Genomic DNA, 16,562 nt, shown 5'->3' with positions numbered 1-16,562 from the left:
AAAAAAAAAAAAAAATACTTCCAGAAATCTCATTGGTTGGTTGGTTGGTTGGTAGGTTGGTGCTTGGGGATTAAGTCACCTCATCCAGCTGTGGGTAAGGCATCGTTCAGCGTGAACCAATAGCAGCGCAGGGTTTCTGGGCAGAGGCGGGGCCTCTAATCGAACATGCCCCTCCGGGTGGGACTGGGTGACGTCTTTCTGCCGAGTCGAGGGGTTCCCTGGAAGGTTAGTCGTACACAGACACGTTTAAATGGTTGGGATCAGAGCGGAGATGTAAATGATCGTGTTGTGTACTGTTGAGACTGAGGCACATTTGCGATTTTCAGATATAAAAATAAAAGTGAATCGACACTTACTGGTGACTGGGCTTTGGAGAAGTTGACATGTGCATAAAGCAACACTGCAATGTCCTTGTGTCCTGCTTCCAGAGCTATGGACAGGGCATTACTCTCGTCCTGCAGGGAGGGAAACAAACAAGTCAACAAGGATGAAACATTAGAAAAACTGAGAAATAAAACCTGTTAGAAAGCCATCAATCAGTATTTAGTAAATCTCCCAAAACCATATCCACTATTAATTCTACTAACACCACTTATTATCCATATCAATATTAGACAATTACACATATTGTTCTGCAGCGTATTCAGAAGCAAAGTCATAAAACATTGAATAAAATCAATAATCTGCAGATACACTGAACAACTTTGTGCGTCCAAATAATACATGTGACTTCATAACCTGTAATCCCAGAGGGATTTGACCGGCTGCTGTTCAGGCAGCGGCTCACACGACAACTACGATGATCACCATCAATGTGTCAATCATTTTCTCAATAATTGATTAATGGTTTCGTCCTACGATGACTGTCATTCAGCTTGTTTTACAGTTAGATACAGGAAGTGAAGGGCAGTTTCCCGTCACTGATGCTCTGTCAGCGTCCCTGCACCTTCATGAGTTACTCACGCTGTCGCTGAGCGTGGCGTCACAGCCGGGTTGAGCCAGCAGCAGCTTGACGATCTCGACGTGGCCGTGCTCGCTGGCGCACATCAGCGCCGTGGAGCCCTCGTCGTCCTGGACGTTCACGTCGGCCCCGTGAGCCAGCAGGGCCCGAACCATGTCCATCCTGCCGTGACTGACCGCCAGCATCAGCCCGGTCTGACCCGCCTGCACCAGGGACAAGGGAGTCAGTTTTGGGGTTAAGTTTAGGATTCAAATAATTAATGCACACATTCATTTTTTCTATTGATTCTGTTGTCTGCATCATAAAATAAAACGTTAGAGTTTTAGAGTTTCCTGGAGCCTGTGATGACATTCAGTTTACTGTCACATGTGACAAAGAAATCTTCACATTTGAGAAGCTGGAACCTCAGAGTGTTTGAAATCAGCAGCTTCACAGATGTGAGGAGCTGCTACTTTTCTCCCTTTCAGATGATTATACTTTTAATATTTTAAGTTTTGGACAGTTGGTTGGATTAAACAAGCAGTTTTAAGGTGTAACCCCTACACTTTTTTTTTTTTACATTTTATAATTAACTGAGATAAATAATGAATAAATGACTTCATAAAAAGAAAACAATTAGCTACGGCCATAAATCATACAACATTTTACTTTACTAACCCCCCCCCCCCATTCACACACGGATTCACCCTGTAAAAGAAATCATCACCGATCAGAAGTACTAGATCAAAACTTAAAACCAAAATACAAAGATTCCTCCTTAATTTTAAAAACATCTCCATCCAAACATTAAAGACTAGGCTCCCCAATGACAGCTGCAAAAACCCAAACACAAACTACCTTAAAAATCTAAACAGTTACACGTCTTCACCACTTGGTGTCACCAGAAGACTGTTTTTCCTACTTGAGGGTAAAAACTTCACAGTCTGGTTTTGTGAATCTCTGATGTAATAATGAATCACAGGCATTCAAAAACATTTTAAATAATCTTCAATGATGCTGTAGTGTCGCTTTCACCCTGCCTAGTTTACGACCTTCATATCTCATTGAAACGTAAACCGTGTGTGGAGGCTGCTGTTGGTGCCCTGCTGCCGCCCTCTGACCTCTGACCTCTGACCCCCCCCCGGGCCTCCAGTCACTGACCTGGCTGGCTCGGGCGTTGACGTCGCCCTTGCTGAAGAGCTCCTCCACGATGTGCATGTCCTTGGGAGTCTCCACGGCTGCCAGCGCTGCCAGCATGATGGGTGTGTATCCCGCCTTGTTCTGCTGGTTCACGCTACACACATCTGAAACACACACACACACACACACGCAAACACACACACACGTTTAAACATACTTTTCCATCATGGGTGGTCTCAATCAAACCCTCGTACGTTCTGACTCTGCCTGTGATTGACTCGTCACTGTCGCCGCCTGTCACTCAACAACACAACAACGTACGAGGCCTGTGATGCTTCATATCCCTCCTCCTTCCTCCTCCTCCTCCTCCTCTCTCCTCCTCCTCCTCCTCCTCCTCTCCTCCTCCTCCTCCCCTCCTCCTCAGGACCATGATGCTTGTGTGAGTTCATCCTTTACACCTCTGCAGGCAACCAGAAATCAGACCTGGATGGGAGGGAGGCGGGTATGAGGGTGGCTGCCCCACCACTGGGGTGGGGGTGGGGGTGGGGGTGGGGGTCTGAGGAACTGGGACGGTGCAAGGACAAAGGCCACAATGGGAACAGGGGGGTGGATACGCTGTCACACGGCACAAGGACACAAAAGGCCGAGGAGACAAAAGGCTTTTAGAGCAGCGAGTGGCCGGGACCTCATCACAGTCTATTGAGCCTTCAGAGAGATCGCCACATGCATGTGTCGACGAGGACCGAGTGTGTGTGTGGATCACAAAACGACTTTCTTCTCCTCCACATGTGCATTACTGTCTGTTTTTCTGGGCTGAGTGAGCTGCACGAATATTACATCTAATCTTGGTTTAAGAATTCATAAAGTAAAGAGCTGTAACTGACCCTGTGGCCATTCCAGGTTTCCGGCTTTTATTTAGCTGAAAATGCTCTGTGGGCCGCAGGGTTTCGTTTTGTTTGTGTTTTTGTCTTAGCTACACACTCTACACATTCTTCTCTGCTCTTTAGAAAGACCTGTTTGCATGTGAATAAAAAAAACATTATAAGTAATTTGAATCTTTTTGTGCGTGTGTGTCATCATAACACTCAACAGATCAGTGTTATAGTGATGATATATAATCATGTTCACAAGGAAGTCTGACCCTTCATTGTGTAAAACAAAAACCTTCTGATGTTTGACCAAAAAAGCTGTTATTGATTCATTTGTCAAACAATTGCGATCATTTTATTTTTGCATTTTTATCTTAATTTGAAAGTCTCGCCGAAGATGCACACAGGAAATGCAAAGAGGAAGAGGGAGAGTGAGAGTACGACATGAAACAAACGTCCCCTGCTGGAATCGAACCAAGGATGTTTTAGGTTATTTTCTGTTTGGGAGGAAGATGAAGAGGAGGATGAGAGGGTGAAGGAGAAGATGCGGCGTGTGGAGAGTTGTGGTGGTGTGAAGAGGAGGCCAGGGGAGTGAAACCAAACCTTGGCTGCATTTTTTTAAAAAAGGAAAACAAAGATAATCCCAGGGTTTGGACGGATAAGGAAAACTTTGAGAAACTTTTCAACCACTTTCTCTAAGAAAACACAGACAGGAAGAACGTATACAGATGCTCTGCTAAAGATTTTCTAATTATGGTTTCATCTCAACACAAGCCAACATGCATATATTTTTACATTTCTGTGGTGAGATCGTTTTGTCAACTTCTGTTTCCAGGATGAGGACTGAACTTTTAATCTCAGCAACATGGACGACAACTCCCTAAAGTGGAAATATGGAAGTTGAAATATCTACAGTTCCCACGACAACGAAGGCAAACTTCATCTCCCTCATCTGAACTTGGCGCTTTAATATTTCAGAGACGCTGCAGCCGCTCTCACCTGCAACCAGCAGCTTCTTCACCACCTGGAAGTTGGAGTGCGACACGCTGTAGTGCAGCGCCGTGTTGCCGTTGCCGTCGGCCATGTTGACGACGTGGCGCAGCACGGCCGGCGAGATGGCCCCGAAGGCCCCCAGGTAGTCCTCCACCATGGCCGCCACAGCCGCCTTCTGGCTGGACACGCGGAACCACTCGTGTTGCACCGTGTTCAGACAAGCTCTCTAAAGAAAAATCAATCATCACAGGCGAAGACATGTTAGAATAAATAATAATGAACTTTCATACAAATCAAACTCATTTAAAAGACATGACAGCAGCTGAAGTGACACAGAGCGTCGCCATTTAACGAATTGTAAAACCAGTGGGACTTTTTTTGTTGTTGCTTTTGTGCAAACCGCAGCAGATTTGAGTTTGAACAGAACAAGAGCAGAAATGAAACTCCTCACCAGATCTTTACTGCTCACAGCCTTCGAGTCACTGAGGTGAGTTTTGAGAACGCTGCACGCAGCCAACATCTTCTCACTCAGCTCATACCTTTGGAAAGAGGCGACAGACAACAACAAAACATCCTTTAAAAATTCAAATAACCTCAATCCTGCGTGCTGCGTTTAATTAGCTCCTTATCTAACACGTGTCGAAAATGTAGAATGTGAAAAGAAAAATAACTACAACTGGTTTTATCAGATGTTGAAGCAATCATTTCAACTTGTTTACACCCTGCATGTCATCATTATTCAGCTGGTACTCAGCTGATGCTGTGTCTGAGGTGAGACAAAATGTCCACCTCAATGCCTCGATGTATAAACCCGTCGTGTGTGTAGAACGAAACAGCAAAAGAAAACATTAAATATCTGGGATAAATCAAACACTTTCTTTCTAGGATCACATGTCTCATGTGGCATTTGAAGCCATTATTCACAAACAGTAAAAGTTCAGAACAGTGAAAACGCTAAAATAAATGTGATTTTCATGAACCCACCTCTCCCTCGTCTCCTGCTTCTCTGAACCTTCCTCTTCATCCTTCTTGTCCACATCCTCGGCTCCCTCAGGCTGGAACTCCTCCCTGGTGCTCTTTCCCTCCGCGTTCTTATTTTCCTCCTTTCCTCCGTGCTCCTTCCCCTCCTCCTCCTCCTCCTCCTCTTCCTCCTCTTCGTCCGACCCAGAGGAGCTGCTGTCCTCTGAGCTGGAGTCGTCGCTCGACGTGCTCTCGTACCTGGGCCACAGGGGGGCGACAGAGGCACAGAAACCTGAGGACTCAGGTGTTGCGACGCAGCTCAGGTTTCATGGCATTTACATGCAACACGCTCTCATCCAGAGAACCAGGTGGATGTTAACAGGCCCGCGTTAAAGAGGAAAGAACATCAACACAACAGCCTTGTGAATGTAAAACAGCAGCACCTCTAACCTCCGATACACGACCAAACCACCGTATTAAAACCTTCCAACAGGCACAGTGAAACATTCATGACAGGAGAGGCCGTGGATATATTTCCTGACTCACCCTCCGTTCACTCCGACAAACTGCAGGTTCTTCTTGGTGCCGTTGGAGTCGGGTCGGCCGTCCTTCTTCTTCATGATGGATTTCAGGGTGCTCTGACTGCACGGCTGCCCTGAGGGACAGAGAAGAAGAGCACAGCAGAATTATTTAGAGAGAAAGACTCATTACAAAGTAAATGTGACACTTTTCCGGAGTTCATGGATCAGAAAAGTTAAAGTTTGCTTTTGATGAGGCAACAACTGCTGATTTAGTTAAATCCTACATGTGAAATGCATCTTTTTTTCCTGTCTTAGTTTATTTTTCTTATAAGCTCCTTGTAAAAAAGGATAAATAATGTTTCCTTCTTGATACAGATTCAGAAACCTGGATTTGTGCATCGGCTGATTCCTTGAAAAGCTGTGGCGGTTAAAACAGAAACACTCCGTCAAACTGTAATAATTCTCAATCATTTGTATTCTGTCGGTCCGGGTCTGGATTGGACCTTATCTGGGTCTGGACCCGGACTGTGGTCCACCTATTTGTGACCTCGACTAACGGCTAATGTTAGGCTACTTACCAGAAATCAATTCTTCTTCACAGCTCTGTCACGGCGGCTCCCAGTGTCTGCACCAGGGATGTTTTATTAGAACTTATATTATACTATTATGTGTAGGCTACTGATTTAGAGCAGTGAAGAAGAATTGGTTTCCAGGAAAGTGTCATTTTATCTGGGTGTGAAACTATAAACTTTATCAACACATTACATGGTATCAGATCGGTGCATGGACTTGAGTACTTGCAGATTCCTGATCCAGTATCTTAGGCCTTTCTGGTACCTGTACAGGTATCAGAACAGCTCTATTATAAAATCTCCCTTTAGGTTTAGGTTTATTGACACGACTGCAACACAGCTGCAACATATCAGACTTTGTCAGGGACAGAACGATGAAGTCTCCCGACCTCATTAAGACGGGCATTCATTAAGATATCAGAGGATAAAGTCACATAAAAAAGCAGACAAAGTTAAAGTGTCAGACACCTAAGAGAGTCAAAGACATTGGTTGTTTAACATGGTTCAAGATGTAAATGCCACTTGGTTAAAATGCATCTCCATCTCTACATTGCATTTAGGAATACTATTTAGCAGCCTTTGGGTTAAAGGTGGGAGAGACTGATTCCTCCTTCACAAGCTGAGAGTTTATTCCCTTTGCTCTCTTCTCCTGCAGCATTAACCAGCCTGGTCAGCTCATTAGCAATGGTTGATAAAGCCTGTATGGTCCACTAAAGTTCAGTGACATGATGGAGAGGCTCTGGCAGAGAGGAGAGCGACCATTAAGTGTCCACCTCGTGTTCTTTCCAGGGCGATCTGTCAGCGAGGCGCTGGAAGTTCCTCCAAACCCTGAAGTATCTCAGTTATTTTAAGTACAGGCCTTGAAAACCAGAATCCCAGCAGAGAGAGCCAGAATGCTCAGCACATCTGCCAAGACCTGCCCCGGCGGAGGGGCCTCTTCTACTGCTCCGGGGGGGGCAACAACTGAGAGAGACAGTGATTGAGAGTGTGTGTGTGTGTGTGTGTGTGTGTGTGTGTGTGTGTGTGTGCGTGTCTTCGTGTAGAGACATGTATGCACTCGCATGTGTTTACACTGGTGTGTGTAAGCTCAGTAGCATCACAGTCATTCAGCACGTTGCCCATGTTTTGACAGGTGGGAGCAGCGTCAGGAGGAAGCCACACTGATACTGATGATGATGATGATGATGATGATGACGATGGTGATGGTGATTGTGACCGTGTTTATACATGAAGAGCGTGTGAAATCGTCCCTCTACTCCTGAAACAACAACAGCGTTGAACATCTGCTGCTATTTCTGGACCGGCTGTGTTATTATCACTTCACCACTGGAGAGACTTATCAATGTTGCGTTTAGAAAATGTATTTTTAGCTTCCAAACCACAGTCCAGACATCTGATCAGATAACTTGAGTCAGTCAGCCTCCGTCCACCAGAACACTGCATTTACACCATCTAATGAGCCGAGTCTCTTTCTTGCAGCTTCTCAGACAGACACTGTGACATCATGGAGCTCTAACATTTATCACAAACACTAAGACTCTCACACATCATTGTACTTTTTAAACCCAGGTCGGCTGGTTCTCCTTAACCTCCTGTATGTTAAAGCACTGGATCATATTTATCTCTTCAGCCTTTCTACACTGATGTATGTTCACAAAGCAGAAACCTTCCCAGGACTCATATTTATTGGTTTGTCAGTTCACAAGATCTGCACTGACTCAGGTAAAAGGGTTTTTATGTTCACTGCACCGTCTGCAACTTATTTAAATCTGCAAAACATGCTTCCTCTTCAGGAATGGAAACGATCTGCCCGTCCTCTCGACTGTCAGTGTTTTTCGTTTCGACCGTTTCTATCGGAATGTGGGTTCAGTTGTTTGGACCTGAAGCAAAATCAAAGTCTTAAAGCAAGACAAGAGTATTGTGTAAGCGTAATGTGACTGACCTTCACTCCTAGCACTCATTTTCAAGTGGCTCAGCTAAAAAAAGCCCTAAAAGTTGGACCATCACACCTGAATTTCATCGTAAACATCAACATTTCCTGTGTGGCGAGGACAGTCGTACCGTGTAGCGCCGTGGACATCTGCAGGTCCATGCGGCTCTTCTGCTCGGCTGCGCTGATCTGCTGTTGCTGGGCAGGTGTGTTGGCGACAGAGAGCGACGTGGCGCGCAGCTGCTGACCGAGCTCTGAAACAAAAGGAGAGGTGGATGAGGGTCAGTGTCCGACAACACAGACAGGAGTTACCGACGAGTCTGGTCAAACCACACTCCACACGCTGCTGAGGCCACTTACCTCATGTCAAGTGTTAGACTCTTGTTAGATCATTCTTAAATAAGCTACTGCCTGGTAAATGTAAACAACAAATCTTAAACTCAATGGTTTAGTTATGCTCAAGAAGCTAAATTAGCCCAGACTTTTAATCTCACAGCCAAAGTGTTGGTCAATAAACTGTCACGGTCTGGGCATGTGTAGGAGAGAGGGGCTGTATGATGACTCTGCAATTATGATGCAATTTCACATTGACAGCTGTCGGCAGGAATAAATTAAGGAAAGAGGAAACAACACACTGATGGCCGACAGAAACAGAGTCAATGAACCCGACACCAGGCTTTGCAACGATGTGGGTTTTTGTTAAAAACAACAAAAAGCTACAAAACCACCAACTGCAAGACATGTTTTTAATGACAAGTAGAGCTGCAACAATTAGTTGGTAAACAATTAGTCAATGAACAGAAAAATAATGAGCAACTATTTTGTTTATCAATTAAACTTTTGGACAACACAAGACATGAAAATGTTGCTATGGGATTTGGGAAATTGACGTGTAAAATGCAACTCCAACCAACACACTGCAGCAACAACAGACACTTTTATGAAGTCGCTCCCACTTAGCTTATTGTGTGCAGTGTTGTGATTATACTGAACTTACAGTTACTGGAGAAGGACGTATGAAACACACCAAAAGAGGCCAGTAACTGACCAGAAACAAGCTCACACACACACACACACACACACACACACACACACACACACACACACACACACACACACACACACACACACACACACACTCGCCCTGCATTCATGTGCCAGCCAGCATGAATGCAGGTTATGTAACTCGGAGGGAGCCATGAATCAGCATCAACAGTGAGGTGTTAGTGAAGGCAGGGCGGTCCGCAAAAACAACAAGTGGCCGATTTGTGCGACGTTACTGGCTCCCGAAAAGAAATGAGCTCATTGTTGGTTCATGTCCAAAGCCCCCGCTGCATTTTTCGGGGTCAGAGATAACTCTGGCCTGTCCGATCCCATCAGGACTCTGTGTGGACCGGGTGTGAACAGTGCAGCAGAAACTGCGCTGCCGTTCAGTCCCAAACCACATCTGTGTGTGTCATTGCTACAGCTGTTTTATCGTCCTCTGAAACAACCCTGCTAAAATGAAATTACTTTGTTTTACATTTCATACAATTAAAATACATTTGAAGTTTTCTATTTCAATCAATGGTTATTATTTCATTACTTTAATGACTTTTCCAAGGGAATTTAACTAAATTTCAATGTCCCTACATCCCTCAAAAGTAAACACACACATATAACACTTTATACATAAAATAAATAACAAATAACTATAATGAATTTTATGGATGGGGAAGCTGGACTCACACTGTGCTGTGTATTTAAACTGGAATGTGTATGAATACTTTTGTTCATTTTAAAAGAAACACTACTTTGCACTTAATTTGTGACTCTGGCAATTGTTGTCATTATATACGATGTTCTGTGTGTGTTTGTCGGGTTTTTTCCCCATTTACTGATTTATTTTTTCTCCTTATTCTCCTTTTGTAAGTTTGTACTACTGCATCAAAACATAAACACATTTTTAAAATAAAATAACTATAATAAAAGGAAAATCACTGATGAATTTAGCTTTCACATTTACATGTCTCTTTGTAATTGAGGTAATTTACCCAGGAGTAATTGCTCCATCTCTGCAGCCAGTGTGCACTGAAAAACATCATCATAACATCTGATTTGTAATTACTAAAACTGAATAATTTCTCTTGCAATCCTTAAGTTTTTTAGCTTTTTTAGCTTCTCCTAAATCCTAAAAAAGAAATCAAACTATACCGTCTTTGAACGCCCCTCAGGCTTTAAGTAGATGGAGATCAGTAATTTCATTTAAGGAAGATAAGAGAGACATGTGTACTTGTGTGTACTTGTGTGTACTTGTGTGTACCTGTGTGCGTCTGTGTGTACATTTTCTGTTGTCCGCCCTTGAAACTACGCTTTGATTACCTGGCACGAGTTTCCAATTGGTTATCACAAGAACTCTGCTTTTGCAACACTGTGAACCATCGGTGTTCTTAGTGCTGCATGTGCTGAACCTCTCACCTTTGTCGGAGGCCACAGACTCCGCCTGCAGCTTGAGGATGTCCTCCACGCTTCCGTACTTCATGACGGAGTTGATGGAGGAGAGAGTGCTGACCAGCTGACTGTTGATGGATCCAAACTGGGACTGGGGCTGACCGAAAGCTTCGGCCAGCTCGCTGTAGTTCTCTGCGAGCAGCATCTGTTGCTCCTGCAGCAGCTTCTGCACCCTCTCGATGTAATGGTCCAGTCCGGCGCCCCCCTGGGCCTCAGGTTGCGGTGGTGCAGGCTCCGTTTTAACCTCCGCAGTCTCCTTGCTGCTGCTGCTTGTGACGGATTCAGCCGGCTGGGAGGGGCCGCATGCTATGTTTCTGGTTTTTAAGCCGACCAAGAAGTTCTCGTGGACGCTAACTGGCCCAACGCCACATTCTTTGGTTTTGGTTGAGCTTGATTTGCCGAGGAATGACTCCACATCTGTGGTGGTTCCAACAGCAATCGAACGTGTCTTTGCCGTCGAGTGAACGTCTTTGACGAGTCCCTCCCCAGCGGCGACCGTCCTCATTTCCGTCACCGCCGTGTTGGTCTGTTTATCACAAGTGATCAACACCGTCTCAGTGAAGGAGTCCGTTAGGACAGCGGTCCTTGTGTTGGTGGACTTGTTTGAAACCTCTGTCTCAGTATTGGTCTGCTGAGTTGCTGAGTCAGGAGCAGCCATGACGCCAGCGTCCACCTTCATCACAGGATCTGGGTCAGTTCCCTGCGACACCAGCGCCTTGACGGGACTGACGATCACATCGACTGAACAATCTCCACAGCCGACCGTCCTGCTCTCTTTGCTCAACTCTGTCATGGGTTTGCAGAGAGCCAGGCTGTCCACCGACTCCTCTGTGTTAACTCCCACCTCACAAACATTCAGCTCTACGCCGACCTGCTGGTGACACGTCTCCACCCGCCTCCCCACACACTGGTCAGCCGTCTCCACGCGCTCATGCACCACCCACCGGTCCATAGGGATCTCCGGGCCGGTGGCAATGCTGGCAACACTGGGTTGACAGGACACTCCTACACTGTGGCTTTGTATAGTTTTAGCTGTGCCAACATGGCTGAACTCCAGATGGTCACCCACTCCGTGGCTGCGCATCTGGACTTTGGCCTCCACGCAGGCGTTGTACATCTCCGGCCTGGCCATCACGCCTTTGTCCGCCTTCTTCTTGTTTGACCCACCAGCCGCTTGGAGCTCCAGTTTTAGCTTTCCCATCTCCATCTGGTGGGTGGTTTCTTTCAGCTGCACCTCCAGGCGGTAGATCTTCTCTTTCAGAGCTTCGATGGTCTGCTGCTGGAGCTCGATCTCTTTCTCAGCTTCGCTGGTCATGCCCAGCATGGCCTCGGTCACGCCGACCGCAGCGCTGCGCACTTCCTGCCGCTCCGTCACTACTCCTGCATCCCGGAAACAGAGTTCATTTGTCAGCTTTCTCTGACGGACAGGAAGGTTGTTCATGTTTTCATCAGTAACTATGCCGATGGACTTTTGGTGGGCCTGGTTTTGAGTGAGGCTGTGAGGCTGAAGCTCGTTTAGATTATTGTCCTGGGTGGTCTTCTCCAGAGCTTGGACCTCAGCAGCCAGACGTCTGAACTCCTCCAGCCGCTGAGCGCTCTGTTCCTGGGCTTCAGGCTCCATGATGTGCAACTCTGGTTCCTTTTGGATGGGGCCCGGGTTCTCCATTTGGTCAACGCTGCCTACACTGTAGGAGCGCTTACGAAAACCTCCGGGAGCTTGATTTTTGGATTGAGCAGCCAATTGTCTTTTCTCTTCCTGTAGAACAGCAATCTTAACCTGTAAGATAGGAATGGTTTTCACCTGCTCCTCTAACTCTTTCAGCCTCTTGAGGGCCACCACCATCTGCTCCCGGATTTGCTGAAGGTGTAGCGGGCTGACGTTAGTGACAGGCGTGGCCATGCCGGAGCTCATTGGGCTGTGGCGGATGGAGCTGCCCATGGATGGTGGGTAGTAGGGGTTATACTCTCCATTAGGGAGGTGGCCGTTGATGGGGAGAGGCTGATGGGCGCTGGGAGAGATCTGGCTCGGGGCCATAGACCCCGAGTAAGAGGACAGCGAGCTGGTGGAGCCCATGCCGCTGAAGCTGGCGAGTCGGCGGCGAGGCACTGGGGGCTCGCTGAGCGGCTGCAGGAGCAGACGCTCCTGTTCCAGCCGTCGACGCGTCTCCATGAGGGTCTTCTCCACTTGGGGGTTGTGACGAGGGGCAAACCTGGGCGAGGGAGGGGGCAGGAGCTGTTTCTGCTCTGCAACAATGGAGTAGGATTGTTGCAGGGGGACTTCACAGGTCGCCCTGGAGAGGGTGGGGGTCAGCGGCGCAGCGACTTGGGGCCTGGAGGTGAAGAAGACCGGGGACTGCTTGTCGTCGCTGTTGGAGGAAGACAAGGAGTCCGTGGAGGTCCATTCAGCCTGAGTGCTGCCCCCGCCGGTGCTGCCCCGAGGCACTGCCAAGGGTTTGGCCACTTTGGGCTTCCTCTGGATACTCAGCTTCTTGATGGTGTTGCCCCTCTCAATGTCGTCGACATACTTGAGGAAGTCCAGGTCTAACTGATAACCGTAAGGAGTCTCAACATAGTAGGGGGCCACAGAGTCCTTGTCGTCTTCTGTGCTTGGGCATCTTTGTCCTCTTTCTGAAACACAGACCACAACAACGTTTTAGTTAAGACCAAAAAAACATCTGCATATTTACTGCGGGTCGACAAATGAAACAGAAACGAGTGTCAGCACAACACAAGTGTGTTTCCTCGGCCGCTGACAATCACCCTAATTTGACAGTGCAAGTACAAACGTGTCTCGGGTTTCTGACATCTCTGCAGGAAAAGCATGAGTGGTAATCATTTTGGCAAGGGGTGGTTTAAGTCAGCCCAAAACTATGTGAGATCCAACTGTATGACGCAAAACAACAATTAGAAAGTGACATAAAAAAAAAAAAAACTTCAAAAATTAAAAACAAATGTTGGTTGTACGTGTATAATGTCGCCTGGGGGGGGGGGGGTATGTGGAAACCAGAGTGTGGAAGTGCAAAGCTTGTTGCAGATAAACAGTCTATTGTTTACAAATGTTGGCTAAGAGAAGAGCCAACGGGGTCAGTGAGACAGGAAAACAGACAATGTCAATATTTTCTGGTCCAAAATCCATCCCTCATGTCAGCATCAGACGAGTGACAGACAGAAATTATGAGGAAAAAAAAAAAAAAAAAAGCTACAGTGAATTTAGAGTTTCTACACTTTGTACAGATCAATCAAATCTACTTTAATCTCGAGTCCAAACTCCACAGGTCCAGCTGAAAATGCCCTCTGTCAGTGAGCAGAGATTAGGAGGCTCCACTACAGTCGCACTGTGTTGGCTAAATACAGCGTCTTGTTCTTGGTATGCCTGGAACTCTCACCAACTAAAGCAAACACAGGCTGGAAATAAACAGCCCGGCTCTTCCTTCCCAGTCCGCCCAGCTTCTCCCCGTCAATCCTCTCCATTCAGCTTAAACACAGGAGGGAATTAACAAGGGCTAAAGCCTGCTTCTAAAACCTCAGCACCTTGTTGTTAAAGCTTCACTCACCTCAGACCAACAGCACTTTCTCCATTTTCTTCTTCACTCCCTCCTCTCTCTCTCTCTCTGTCCCTCCTCTCTCTCTCTCTCTTTCTGTCTGTGTGTGCCGGCAGTTTTAGAGGACAGGATATACTGTACTGAGATCAGGCTGAACTGCTGTTTCTCCTCAGTGTGCACTCTTTCTCTCTCCTCTCTCCATAAGGGGGAAAAAAAAAAAAATCCCACTATTGGTGTAAACCAAGCACAGCTCTGCTCTGCTCTGCTCTGGCGCACTATTGGACAGCTGCTTCCTCCAATCCCGTGAGGCTCTGAGCCGGGCGCTTCCCTACCCAAATAAGAGTCCTGTTATTCAGCTGAGGGGAGGTGAACTCACGACAATAACAGCCTGTTCTCAAGACAAATCGCTTCTCTGCTGTGCATGTCAAACTTTTACACTCTGGTTTATACTTTGATCCACCTTTGCAGTGTACACCTTCAATTCCAACTTTCACAGCTATAATTCAAAGCGGGTCCATGTGTAAATGAATCTCTGGATACAGCTGACCTGTTTTTCAGAAGTAATCTCACCTTTTATAGCGAGTAATGCTTCAAACTAGCAAGTTTTTCATCATTTTATTGATGATTTTATAAATTATTTTCCCAATTTTAATCTGTAAAACATCTTCAAATTGCTCACGAGTTGTCAAACCAATGGTTCAAAAACACAAAGACATTCAACTTTACTCCATTTACAGTAAACATTAAACCAAATTCACACATTTGAGATGCTGAAACTAGCAAATGTTTTAGATTTTTACATGAGAAGTGACTTAAACGATCAAAACTGCAGTGAATTTCCTGTCGTTCAACCAATTGCTTCACCTCTAGTTATGAGAACTGCTGTTTCACGAAATTAGAGCGGAATTTTTAAGTTGATCAATGGATTAGACAATCGATAGAAAATACACCAAAGTGCCAAATACTCACTGGGTCCAGATTTGCTGCTTTTCCTCGTTAATTATGATAATAAACAAAAATTAAGGGCATTTTTCACTATTTTCTGACAATTCATACGAAAAACAACAATTAACCAAATAAAATAATGTGCAGAAAATGTGTTAGTTGCATGTATTACTAGTTAAAAGTTCATTTCAACTTTCATGTGTGCTGACTCTGTTTTCTTCCTTCTTTCTTTTGCACAAAGTCACATCCTGTTTTTGTTTTTTTTTTTGTTTTTTTTCCTGGTATAAATAATCCCTGCGAGGCAGCACAGTCACGGTGTTGTTTGGTGGACTACCCCCCCCGTCCTCTGGCACGGGTTCCTGAGCGCTGAGCGGCCTTGTCACTCTCACAGAGGAGTGACAGGCAGCCCTCTGGTACCGCAGGGACCCCCAACAGCTGAGCGATGACCTCATGGGCACGGGACAACCGAAGGGGTCACGCTCCAGTGACGGGGGGGGGGGGGCCAACAGCGACACTGGCGAGAGCCCGGGAGTCTGCCCCAGTTATCTACAGCTGTTACATTGTCGATTTGACAGGGATTACACAACACTGACTCAGCCACAATCTGCAGCTTTTTCTCTCCGACTCCTGTAATCACTGTCGAGGCCAGGAGACTGTAAAACATGTTTTTGAGCAGATATTTTTAAAAAAGTTCTCTTCTTCTTCCCCTTGTACAATCATCCCGGTCTAAAGTTAGACTGTGGGCACAACCAACAAATGAGGCATTTTTTGGAGATGAAGCGATAACCCTGAAACTTTCCCAAATACCTTTTACCAAATTGAGCTCCACCAGTATGACGAAGCCCTGATAGTATTTAAGGAACTTTTTAAAAAAAAAAGACCTCCACCTAGATAAAAGTAAAGACTCTGCATGTGCCTCTGCAGACTAAAGGGTAGAAAAATGTGAGCTTCAATAGCAGGATCCCTCTCCTCTCCCTTACAGCTTTAGAGGCTGAAGTGGACCATGTTGTTTAGTTTACAATACGTTTAGTTCATTAAATCATTGCTGTTTTTTTCCCCTCGATATTATGAAAAAGTAACACATACGGCGGAAAATATTGCGATATTCAATATTATCGAATTTTGGCCCAGTCCTACTTTTGATTTCTTGGGCTGTATATAGAAACTGACAAGCTGTTTCTACTCATCGGCCCTGAGCTGCAGCTCAGCTCTCTTCCTGTCTTTGGCTTTCTTCTTCTTCCTTTTGCATAAAGAGAAGTGATGAGTTGAAATAATGTTATAAAATTACTGAATGTGGTGTCTAACTTTTGTCTGGCCATGAACATCATGGACCATCAGAGAAAAGATGGTAAAGTTTGTGGCGTAATGATTGTTATTCTTCAACTAAAGTTACTCTTCAGTTTTGTTTTATTTGGATAAAGATGCTTTATTTTTCTCTATTTACAGGATTCAGCTGATTATATTTTGTAATTTTTTTCTATTATCAACCAATCTCATGAAAAAACAACCGGTTAGTTTGTCTCTAAATACTTTTTTTGACTTCTCTTCCATGTCTGAGGGTCTCAGCCCCAAACGTATTGATTCCCACTGAATGCTGTAGTTTTGAGCAAATGTTACTCAAACAGGAGGAAATAGTGGATTTGTTTGGGGACTATTTTCA

General features: G+C 45.6%; 1 protein-coding gene across 1 annotated transcript; it reads right to left on the bottom strand.

Annotated features, from left to right (window-relative positions):
* Positions 1 to 41: 41 nt before the first annotated feature.
* kank1 (KN motif and ankyrin repeat domains 1) lies at positions 42 to 12,805 on the bottom strand. Its single transcript, XM_022753772.1, has 10 exons — positions 10,383 to 12,805; positions 8,057 to 8,179; positions 5,449 to 5,557; positions 4,927 to 5,160; positions 4,394 to 4,481; positions 3,949 to 4,168; positions 2,102 to 2,244; positions 964 to 1,164; positions 357 to 455; positions 42 to 218 (listed from the first exon to the last, which is right to left on the bottom strand). The coding sequence occupies exons 1-10, from the start codon at positions 12,583 to 12,585 to the stop codon at positions 156 to 158; spliced, it is 3,483 nt and encodes a 1,160-aa protein (XP_022609493.1). The 5' UTR covers positions 12,586 to 12,805; the 3' UTR covers positions 42 to 155.
* Between the last annotated feature and the right edge of the window lie 3,757 nt (positions 12,806 to 16,562).

Source organism: Seriola dumerili, unplaced genomic scaffold, assembly GCF_002260705.1.
Source record: "Seriola dumerili isolate Sdu_G_001 unplaced genomic scaffold, Sdu_1.0 BDQW01000193.1, whole genome shotgun sequence".
In the NCBI taxonomy this organism is placed as follows: Eukaryota; Metazoa; Chordata; class Actinopteri; order Carangiformes; family Carangidae; genus Seriola; species Seriola dumerili.
The sequence above is the reverse complement of the archived record's forward strand: the minus strand, read 5'-3'. Positions and strand labels throughout refer to the sequence as shown.